The 11,735-nt window shown below is 33.6% G+C and overlaps 2 protein-coding genes across 3 annotated transcripts; one reads left to right on the top strand and one right to left on the bottom strand.

Annotated features, from left to right (window-relative positions):
* Window positions 1-1,519: 1,519 nt before the first annotated feature.
* On the bottom strand, window positions 1,520-5,702 carry LOC126780095 (zinc finger protein 320-like). Its single transcript, XM_050504360.1, has 2 exons — window positions 5,288-5,702; window positions 1,520-4,581 (listed from the first exon to the last, which is right to left on the bottom strand). The coding sequence occupies exons 1-2, from the start codon at window positions 5,527-5,529 to the stop codon at window positions 4,038-4,040; spliced, it is 786 nt and encodes a 261-aa protein (XP_050360317.1). The 5' UTR covers window positions 5,530-5,702; the 3' UTR covers window positions 1,520-4,037.
* A 745-nt stretch (window positions 5,703-6,447) lies between these two features.
* LOC126780137 (UPF0547 protein C16orf87 homolog) lies at window positions 6,448-11,363 on the top strand. Of its 2 annotated transcripts, none has more exons than XM_050504407.1 (4): window positions 6,448-6,655; window positions 7,076-7,243; window positions 7,713-7,797; window positions 9,250-11,363. In XM_050504407.1, the coding sequence occupies exons 1-4, from the start codon at window positions 6,605-6,607 to the stop codon at window positions 9,432-9,434; spliced, it is 489 nt and encodes a 162-aa protein (XP_050360364.1). In that variant the 5' UTR covers window positions 6,448-6,604; the 3' UTR covers window positions 9,435-11,363. The 2 variants fall into 2 exon arrangements, with proteins under 2 accessions (XP_050360364.1, XP_050360365.1); XM_050504408.1 differs by having other exon boundaries at window positions 6,457-6,655; window positions 7,713-7,785.
* The last annotated feature ends 372 nt before the right edge of the window (window positions 11,364-11,735 follow it).

Here is an 11,735-nt window from a genome sequence, read left to right as displayed (position 1 = left end):
ATTGAAATTATTATGATATATATATATATTATATACAAATTAATTAAATAAGAATAAGTTAGGTCCATAGACAATTTTAATTTTTTATATTAAAACACAAATCAACATCGAAATTTATATGTAAATACAATTAATAAATTTACATTATTATTTTTTATTATTTTAGTCGAATTTAAAATAGTCCCTCCCGAATCCCACCCGACGCAAAGCTGTCCATAATGCAGGCCGCATTTCCGCGCTGTATGGCAATATACAACCTTTACGCCAAGTGGGACCCGGAGCGACTGTCAAAGAAACATCGAAATCAAAACTATTCTTTATTCAAATTTTATAAACGCTTTTAAATTGTCATGTTATTACAGTTGCGTCATCTTTATTCACCCTACAATCCTTCATTCGTAAACATATCATCCGTACGACTCATACATTTATTATTTGATTTATTAATATTTTAGGCATTACAAAAACCTTGAAAGTTTATCAAGAGTGTCTCTCCGCTTCCTGTCTCTATATACACACAATATACACTATAATTGTTTTAAATAATACAAATTCAACTTATACCTGATAGTAAGTGGTCACCAACGCCCATAGACATTGGCATTGTAAGAAATGTTAACCATCGCTTACATCGCGAATGCACCACCAACCTTGGGAACTAAGATGTTATGCCCCTTGTGCCTGTACAACAGTACCAGTTACTGCTGTGTGACGGATTAAAGAATGACCGCTATTTATTCGATTTGTAGCGATATCTTACTTGTCTTCTAACGACAACTCGTAGGCTCGAGTCGAGTCAGCTTTTTTTTAATGGAGCTATAGCGTTTTCTTAGTATTTTAATGCCCCGGACACAAGCTAAGCAATCGATGTTTACTAAAAAGTTTTTATATGTACATCATGTACATTAATTATCGTATCATATTATATAAATATTTTATGTATGATAATGAGTTTTTTTTCGTGCTTGAACTTCGATCATTATTAAAAATTTGTATTATTATTCTTTATTTCCGAATATTTTATTAAACAAAACAGAAAAAAAGGTACTAAACTGCTTTGTCTTTGCCTATTTTTTATGTACAGGAGGAATGTTAATAACGTCCTTAAATAATAAAAAACAATTATTAATATATAAATGGCGAGTGATGGCTCACTCGTGTTACTGGAGAGAATGGCTCGGAAGAAGGCATTGGAGCGGCAGCGTGAGGATTTGCTGACCCCTCCGTTGAAAAAGAGGCACCTGGGAGGATGCATCGACGCTGAACGTACCTTCTCAACCTGTTGTAAGCACCGCTGGGGTGAGGAAGTTCTCCGTACAAAGGATTGGACACCTGCATTGGCGCGCTGACCGCTGAGACGACTAAATAGACGCAGTGGGTACCCTGTGTAATAGTTATTGCGGCGCACTTGGCGCTTGCGAGTCCCACATGCCCCGCAATGCACGTCGGAGAAACGCATAAACGCGTTTTACCAGCGACAACAAAAAAAAAAGAATCAAGATACACACAGATAAAAATTAAAAAAAAAATAACAAAACATTAAAGTATGACATACAAAAGTCCCAGTCATAAAACGACCGTTGACGAACGATACAGCACGCGGTAATTTCCCGAATTTAAAATACGATTAAAAGAAAAAAAAAACATATATATATATAAACGACACCTTGCAACCTCATTTGGAAATTTAAAGATTGATAATATTAATTAGTATAGCAGTTTTTGTAGAAATAATAAATAATTAAATATCATTATTATTATATTATATTAATATTTATTGTACAAGTTATAGTAGTAAAATTATATTATAATCATTGTTTATTAGATATAGCATATATTATTAAAAATGAGTAACCTATCAAACAAAAAAAAAACACCATCGGGTAATCCGTTTAGGCGCTACGATGCCATAGACAGACGCACACATACAAACGTTAAATTTATAAGTCAGTGATGAGAATCACAAACCATATTAAAACTGACATGACGATATTCGATAGAATCCGTAACGGACCGGATTATTACCGGATCCTCAGTAGAATCTACATTCCGAAACGGTGGTAGTATTATGATTTGATTTGAATGCGTACTCTCGGCATTTCTGACCTCGCCAAGCTCCAAGAAAATCGACTTAAGTGTACGGTCATAAAAAAAGTACACCTGAGTACATAATGGCAATCAACCTTAACATACCAGCAACGAGGTGGAAGACCAAAGCGATGATTGCGAATTGACATGATGAGTTCTGACATCCGAAGACGTCCTTGATATAGCGGAATGGAAGACGAGCCGAAAAGCGGACGGTAGGAGACCGTGAAAAGGCTACGTAGGAGTATATCGGAGTATATATGGGTATAGAGAATATATGACAACCTCAAAAATTTAGCACTCCCTAGAAAGAGACGAAGATACCTTGTCAATATCTCTCTTTTTACCATATGTATGTTATCACAAAGGCCATCATATTATATAACAAACTCCCTGCCGCACACTTAACATTTAAATATGGAACGCACAGTCTCTATGACCAATACTTAACACATCAAAACACTACACCCGCCCCCCCCTCCAACACTTCATATTTAAATATGGAACGCACAGTCTCTATGACCAATACTTAACACATCAAAACACTACAACCCCCCCCCCCCCCCTCCTACACTTCATATTTAAATATGGAACTCTCAGTGTTGACGTACAACAGCAATACTGTGTAGAGCCGTTACAGGCACAAGGGGTATATATCATCAGATTGGTTCAACATTGTTACTGTAAGGGTTAGTCTATACATACTTATTTACTAGTGTATATATAGGCAAACGTCTAAATAATTTTAAAAAGAGAACATATAATCGAAATCCTAACACTAAATTACTGATATCAAACGAAATAATCTTAAGGCTAGGAACTCACGAAGCGGTTTTCACCCGCGCCCGCTGCGGTTACGGGACCGCGGCTCTGTAGAATGCAGATATGTATGTAAAAAGTTGAATACATTTCACGACACGTTTAACGCCCGCAACGTATGCGGTTGCAGGTCTCACTGCTAATGGCGACTAGTAGAGACACGCGAGTCGCGGGCATCCGCAGCGTCGGGCTTCGCCCCGCTTTTTTCGATCGGTTTTTGGACGTTCCGCGTACAGAAATCTGAAGCCATATTGTATAAACACTCGTCTCGCGACAGTCGACCGCCGAATTTGCGAGCGACGCGCGGTAAGCGAACAGAACTGCGGTCTCGTAGTTTAGAAATAGAACAGCTGATCACCGCGGCGGACGCGTCTGAATACCACTTCGCGAGTTCTTAGCCTAAGGCGTCATAACCATAATTATATACAAATAACTCAGTTATTAAAAATATTTCAGAATTATTATTATATATTTGAGGAGAAGAAATTGGACCTTAATCCACGATACTCCTCCAATGCAGGTTGGTGGATACACATTTTATCCGACACATAAAAACTGAAACACACAAATTGTTCCTTAACCACTGAGATTTATTATGATATTTCAGAGGGTAGCCCGCTATTAAACCCACAAACCTCACACACCAAGCCATCTTGGCTCTATTTTATTATCATTTGTAATTAATTATTATTAAATTATAATAACATTAAAGTAATTTAAATTAATTAACATATAAAATACTCTATTCCAATGTAAGAAGGAGTAAAGATAAACAAAACTTACAGAAGTTTCGCTAATACCTCTGCTGTATTACGCACTACGAACAGTTCTCGATTAATATATCTCTATAGTATATAACACAACACAATTACACTTCACCACTTATATATACACTCTCATGTTATTTCCAAATCCGATAACAACCACCGACACCCACAATGAATACCAAAGATTATTAAGATTTCGATCAATGTTGTCGTCTCAAGGACAACATTGTTTATTTATACTCCTTCTACCATTGGAATAGCCTATAGTAACAAACTGGATGTTGATAATGGAATTAATCATCTGAAATCCATTTATTTTGCATACACATATATGTATGTATGTATATATTTAACCAGCTATTATCATACCTGTATTGGCTTTAAGCTCTCAATTTTACTAATCTTACATTGTAATTTATTTCTTCTCCGTTTCTTTTTATTACACGAGTGACGAACAAAGAAGTACGACCTTTTAAATGTCATATTACAATTATTGCAGTGATGTTTCTTTACATCACCATGCTTTTCATCGTAATGCTTCTTGAAGTCCCTATCTAATATCACCATGTTACAAATTTCACACTTGGTCGTTGTTACAGGATTTCCCGTCGGATAGAAGGATGTTACATCCAACAGGAGCTTGCGTTCTCGTACCCTTATTTGCTTGTTATCTGTATATTTTCTTATTAAAAGTACATTATCACCTGATTTCTTTATTTCTACAATACTGTCCGTGTTCAAAACTTTTTCGAACCATACTTGATTGATTTGTTTCCTTTTGTATAATGGAACTTTTGTGACGAGATTGAAGTGTGATCGCCTTATGTGATATTTCAATCCTCCTTTGTTAGTGAATGACTTCTCACAGGCACTGCACGTATTGGACGGTAGCTGTTTCTTCTTGAGACTGCAAATATGTGGTATTATTTAATAAGTTGATAATAAAACCTTATTTGCACGTTTTTTGTTTTAATCTTAATACAGACCATCTTAATAAATAAAAATTATGTATGTTATATATCTTTGTATGTGTGCTATTTACGGATGTTTATGCGTTTTGCATTTGTATTGAATTATGTTGGATGTACACAAAGATTCCTGGCTTAAATATAAACAAGATTATTTCTTTGTCTATTCCTCTTTAAATATAAATGTTTTATGTAATATTCTACCCATGAGCAGCCATGAAAGGTGGGATGTATATACTAAATTAGACCCCAAATGAGCATGAGAATATATTTTGATGTGACTTTTTACTATTAAACAATCTTTGCACTTTTAATAGTCATTATACAAGATTTAATAAGCTATACAGTTACCACTCATACAAATTCTACTGAGAACAAACAGCAAGAATAGAGTTATTAAACTCAACAACTCAACCCTACAAATGAAATTATATATTTATCAAAAATACTGCATGAAAATACTAACTCCATGCTGTTTTATCATCCATAAAAGCTTTCGTTTTCGTGTTATGCAATGTTTGCCACTGTCTCTATCAAAATTATCAATATTATGGATATATATTAATCTTGTTAATTTACTTCAAGTATTTAAACTTTGTTAAGCACATCGCATGAATTTGTTATTAATTTATCTGTGGTACGAACCTTTCGTCGTTGTGGATGTAGTACGCATGTGTAACAAGATTGCCACGATTTTTAAAAACTATACTACACCACTTACACGTACGATCACTAAGGCAAGATATCACATGCTCCTCAATAATTTGTCTTTTTAAAAACTTTCTTTCACAATAATGGCAAATGAAATAATTATTAAAACTACTTGTATGTTCAAATTTTAATTTGTTCTCTTGATATTTTGAATAAGTGCTTTTTAAGAAAGCCATTGTTTAGAAAACTTTTTACTGTGTGATATTTCGTACATATTTTGTTAACGGGTTTTTATACGGCTTTTATAATAACATTTGTATCTACACTCGTAAGCCCATCTGTTTGTGTCTTTGTTATCAAATATAATGAAAACTAATAATTCGGAACTGTTGACATTTTTATTTGTGACAACAAATGAACAAAATACAATATATAGACAATGATAAACAAAAGTGACGATACAATTGGAATGATTTATGATTCGATTTTCGAACAATTATTAAAACTACTCCAAAATACTCGATTATGTAATTATTTAAATACATGTATGTATCTTTTTTTTATTTTTCGAGTAAAATGTTTACATGGATCATATTTATGATTTTTAAATGACTATTAAGATAGTATTCAGTATATAAAAATAAATATTCGAAATGTTAACATTTTTATTTTGTGACAACATAAGTAGCTAAAGAGTCGGATGAATCATTTGATTTTCGATCATCTGTTCAGATGTCATGACGTTATAAATAACAGTAATCTTAAAATTGAAATCCTTAAAGGATTATCAAATAATTCGTAATCCATACCAAGCACAAGTTTACTCTTAGCTCGGCCAATTTTTAAGCCCAGATACATCGATTGACAATCGATAATAAGCGGAAATAAGTTAACTAAAGCGGCGGAGCATTTTCGATTGCTTTGTATTAAATGTACAATTTTTTTTCACCTAATCAAAGTAAGATTGAAATTCGTGTATTATTTTTGCCTTGCATTTTCTTGAACTTAAAACATAATTGATTTCTAAATATCGTGTAATATATAACCACAGGAGTATAAATATGCCTTCTTATTGTTTTAGAACCAGATAAAATTAATACTTTCTTAAGAATTTTACACCTTGGCAACTTTAAAAATAACATTTATTTTTTTTATTTTTATGACATTTAACAATAATTAATTAATTACAAAATATGTTGAAAAAGTGTAATTACGTGGTGGATTACTTTCATAATATGTTAGGTGTTAAAAATATTTAGTAATTATAGAAATTGTATCTTAGGTTATAATTGTATCGGAATTCACATCAAAATGGGCAAAAACAAAATGATAGCGAAGAGTTGTCCGAAATGCGAATTACAGGTATAAAAACTCAATTCAATTCTTTGCCTAATTTAACTGATATTAGAAAAAAAAAACTACATAAGCTTTCCAATAAGAAAATCAAAATTTATTTTTGTAGTAATAAGTTCGATTAAGATTGCTATTTCGAGTTTTGTCTTTTTATAATAGTTTTTTATTCTAAGCGTTTATATATATTACAAAACTGTCTGAAACTGGACCTCTAATTAACTGAAGCTGAAGACAATACTTAAACAAAGAGAAATTCTGCGTTTATCATTATTTTGTAAACAATTTTGTTAATATACTGACATTGTTGTCATGAATAAAATATTTAGGTTTTTTGTATATAAGTAATATGAAAATTCAGTCTATGGTGTGTGGTGACCATTTTCCACCTGGGGGCCCATTTGCTATAAAAGTTATGACTTTGTAAAACAGGTAGCTGTGGCATCAAAATCATGTAAATGCGGCCACACATTCTTCGCAGCGAGACGTGCAGCAGACACGCTACCAGCTGTCGAAGATATCAAACGTCGAACCGGCAGAGTGAGACGATCGCAGCCACAGTTTTATGATGCACAACACTACCAGAAACAGAAGAGAAAGGTATGATATAAGTTCTTGAATTTAAAAAAAAAAATAGCCTTTAAATGTCAGTGCACTGTTAGGCAAAGACCTCTTCTTTTGAGCTTAACACTTGGAACTTATATTAAACTGCTTTATCGAGGAAAACAGATTTCCTTGGCACAACCAAGCACTGCATGAATAACACACAGCCATTTATCATGCCTTTCTCGTCCTCTGTTGAACGTAGGCCTCTCCAATAGCACACCACTGATATTGATCTTCAACTCTCTATTTGTCACTTGAAAATTCAAAAGTCCCAGTCTTACCACTGGAGCATTTGTCTTTTTAGCCTGTGAATTCCTCAACTTGTGAGGGGATCTCGGTATTTTATAGTCAGGTTATAAGCTATATATTCCATTGAAATCAATGCAAAGGTTTTCCGTGATTGCGTAAAAAACATCCTAATGATAATATTAGTAGTATTATATTTGTTTTTATTTCATTTCAGTCACCGAAAAAGAGGATTATATCAAAAACATACAGCGATGAGGAATACAAGGGGAAGGGGAAAATTGAAAGTGGTATGTTTATTTGTAAGTGAATATTGAAAAGGTCATAAGTACCACATGCTGGGCAATGATTTATAAGAACGACATTTACTTGGTACATGCCACCCACTCATAATATCTATAGTGGGTGGTATCGTACCGTCGAACAGCTATTAGTATTGTTGCGTTCCCATTTGAAGGGTGAGTTAGCCAGTGTAATTGCAGCCACGAGTAATATCTAAGTACACATAGTTGGTGTCTCATTGGCGATGTAAGGGATGTTTAGTATTTTTTATAGCACCAATGTCTAAGGGCAATGCTGACTTTCCATCATGTGGCCCGTTTGTTTAGATGGTGGCTTACCCATCTGCTTATTTATCGATAAATAGTTATAGTATAGTATGCTCGGTTTTTATTTTTAAATTTCGACAAAGACAAATGGAGGTTTCCTCACGAAGTTGTGTCGGTGTCGGAGATATTGTAAACATAAAATTACAGGAAAATTATAATAATTCGTCTTGTTTATAAAATAAGTGATATGTTTATAATATTTGTGATTATAATTCATCTCGTGCTTGACGGTGAAGGAAAACATCGTGAGGAAACCTGCATGTGTCTAATTTCACTGAAATTCTGCCACGTGTGTATTCCACCAACCCGCATTGGAGCAGCGTGGTGGAATAAGCTCCAAACCTTCTCCTCAAAAAGAGGTGCGGAGGCCTTTAGCCCAGCTGTGGGACATTCACAGGCTGTTACGGTACGGTATAAAATAAGTGTTGTTATTTTTTTAATTTCATAATTTACAAAAATATATCAACTTCTATCTGAAAAATAATTGTCTGCGTCTGTTCGTCACTATTCACTCCACGCTGCTTCTGAAGGTAGTTTCCTATTAATCGCGTACGGCCAACAACCACGGACAGCCACGCACTGCATAGTGCCTCTTCTCACGGTGCGTATCGGTCTTGAGATTCGAAGCTGTCATTCCAAAATGCAAAATGAAAGAGAACATGTTGCTACCACTACGGCTCTTTGATATGACTGACACGATGTGGACTCCATGCACCGCTGCGGACTTGTCTGCGATTTCACAGACGATATTCTTCCTACATGCATTGGTGCGGGCTAGTCGGCGTCTGTCCGCGTTCTTTCGTACCGTTAACCATTTATATAAACGGTTGGCGTGGTTGGTAGATACTTGCCTTTCTCGCCGAAGGTTGTGGGTTCGATTCCCACCCAGGACAGACATTGGTGTGCATGAACATGTCTGTTTGTCCTGAGTCTGTGTGTAATTATCTATATAAGTATGTATTTACAAAAGAAAAGTATATGTAGTATATCAGTTGTCTGGTTTCCATAGCACAAGCTTTGTACAAGCTTAATTTGGGATCAGATGGCCGTGTGTGAAAAATGTCCCAGGATATTATTATTATTATTATTATAAAGTTTTATTTAAGTATCTGATAACATATAACTGACTGCTTTGAATGTATTTAGCTACAGCGAGGGCCAGACGCCGTCGCGCCCTCCGACGAGCACAAAGGGAGCCTCCCCAGGTCGACAGGACGAGGGATCCGACCCCACAGCTAAGACCAGCTCAATTAGCCCGATGTAGATTAATATTATCCGAGATTAATAGAAAAATGCGCGCCGTTACGTGGCAACCTCCCACTGACGGTTAAAATAATTAAGCATTCATGTATATTTTAATAATAATTAAATCGATATTGTATAAATTAAAATAAAAAGGATTAAAATCGATTATTTCTAAACATCGATTTAATTTTAATCGATATAGTAAGATTAATTAAGATTTTTATTGAAAGACTGGCAACCCGTCCCGACTCTGTACGTATAAGTAATCAAAAATCGCTGCCCATACAGTACATTGATAAGACCATAAAATTATAATATCCTGGGACACACACACGACCATCTGATCCCAAGCTAAGCAGAGCTTGTGCGATGGAAACCGGACAATGTAAATTAAATATTAATAAATATACATATGCGTTAATCATAGATAACAAGTCCTACATATTTTTCTGCAATGATTCTCAACATTTTTTTGTCGCGGCACACTTTTAACCTTTTTAAAATTTGGCGACACACAAAGAAAAATGTAATTTTAAAAATAATTTAATTACCTATAACGCACTGCGTAAAATAGTTTATGTATAAATTTAAATTTGCGAAATAAAATAGTATGTACTACAAAAGTAACAGTATGTTTGTTAAGGGATTAATTACGTGTTAATAATAAGTATACTTTTAATGAGAAATTTGAGTTTGATGTTTTTTTTTAAATTTCATTTATATTTCGGTCGTAAAAACGCCAATGCTACTCTCATATCGTTTTCTACATTTAACAATCTTGATCATTTTTTAGTTTTTAGTTGGTTGATTTTTCTTTTAACATCATATTATTTAATAATATTAACATAATTGTTTATCTAAAATTTTTGAATTTTGCGGTATACAAAAGTGCCTCGCGGCACATTAGTTGAGAATCACTGGTCTAGTGGCTAGATATAAGGCCGCAGACCCGGAGGTCCTGAGTTCTATTCCCGGGCCGGGCCAATAAAAAATATTGGGTTTTTTCTGTCAGAAAATTCTCAGTAGCAGACTGACACACAGACAGAGCAGACTGCGTAGTCTGGAAGTTGGAAGTGTGTACACTCCCGTGCCTCGGAAAGTACGTAAAGCCGTTGGTCCTGCGCCTGAACTCTTTCCGGTCGAGTCGGATTGCCGTCCCATAGGATTATGAGAGTTAGGTAATAGAGAGTGCACCTGTGTTTGCGCACACACTCGTGCACTATAATATCTCCTGCGCAGTTGACTAATTTCTCTTGAGATTGGCCGCCGTGGCCGAAATCGGTCTGGAGGGCATTATATTTGCAAAATGACTTATTCGATTTACAAACTGTCAGTGGTATCAGTTTATCAATCAACATGAATTTAAAATAATAAACATATTTATCTTTATTAATGTACACTATACCTTCGTATCAATATACATATTATTAAATATAATACTATAATCAAAACAAAATGAATTCTAATACATTTAACGTGAAAAATATAATAACTATCGACTTAATACTTTTATTAAAATCTGGTTTATAAATTATTATTACAAAAGTTATATCAGTGATACGCCTGACCGTATTTCGCGCTGCTTCCCGCCAAAAGTGTATTACTTTTTTTTAAACCAATCTGACAGCTGGACGTATGACGTTCGGAAAGTTTGATATATTCTGCTAATAATAAAGACTGTCAGAATATTTTGCGCTCAAATAGCGGAGATACACGCCAGAAAAGGGAAAAAAAATATTATGATAATACATAATATAGCATAGCTGTATATCATATGGAAAATGTAAATCTAGATTTTGTTTACAGTTGTCGTTGAATATATATCATCCATTTGTATTAATTTAAGTAATTTAAGAGATTTACATAAAATAAGTGAATAAAACAATGTATCGAAATAAAAAGTGTAGATAGATTACGAATTTATTATATGTAATTATTATTATAATTATTTTTTTTTAATTTAGGATCTATTTTTATATGGTTAATTTTTATGTGTAGAAATTATTTTTTTATATGGCGACATTTAATTTAATATATTAATTATAAAACAAATTTATTTCCTATTATATCATAAAATTTTAATTGTAAATAAATTACTATTATTAAATAAGTTTTTTTTTTATTTAACCAGCTAATATCAGCCCGCTTTTTAATGGTTTTATGTCCTTTTTTAATTCAGGAATAGAATGCTACAGACAAGCTGTAAATATATTTATTTAATGTGGCAATTAATTATGTCTACTTTGAAATTATAATATTGATTATTTTCTTTTCGCTTTTACGTATATATTCGATAATTATTTCAATGAAAATCGTTTTTTTTTTAATTTTATTATGTAAGTGTAGCCAGTAAAAAAAAATAGGAATAGTCCGCACTATAAGAATGC

Source organism: Nymphalis io, chromosome 30, assembly GCF_905147045.1.
Source record: "Nymphalis io chromosome 30, ilAglIoxx1.1, whole genome shotgun sequence".
NCBI lineage: Eukaryota > Metazoa > Arthropoda > Insecta > Lepidoptera > Nymphalidae > Nymphalis > Nymphalis io.
This window is presented reverse-complemented; position numbering and strand designations above follow the sequence as displayed.

What these genes read in the sequence shown, in the direction of transcription:
- LOC126780095 (XM_050504360.1), bottom strand. Translation starts at nt 5,529, where the DNA reads ATGGCTTTCTTAAAAAGCACTTATTCAAAATATCAAGAGAACAAATTA. An exon ending in TACATCCACAACGACGAAAG is followed by an intron (nt 4,582 to 5,287) that starts GTTCGTACCACA and finishes ACATATTTGCAG; the next exon opens with TCTCAAGAAGAAACAGCTAC.
- LOC126780137 (XM_050504407.1), top strand. Translation starts at nt 6,605, where the DNA reads ATGGGCAAAAACAAAATGATAGCGAAGAGTTGTCCGAAATGCGAATTA. An exon ending in GTCCGAAATGCGAATTACAG is followed by an intron (nt 6,656 to 7,075) that starts GTATAAAAACTC and finishes TTTGTAAAACAG; the next exon opens with GTAGCTGTGGCATCAAAATC. An exon ending in ACCAGAAACAGAAGAGAAAG is followed by an intron (nt 7,244 to 7,712) that starts GTATGATATAAG and finishes ATTTCATTTCAG; the next exon opens with TCACCGAAAAAGAGGATTAT.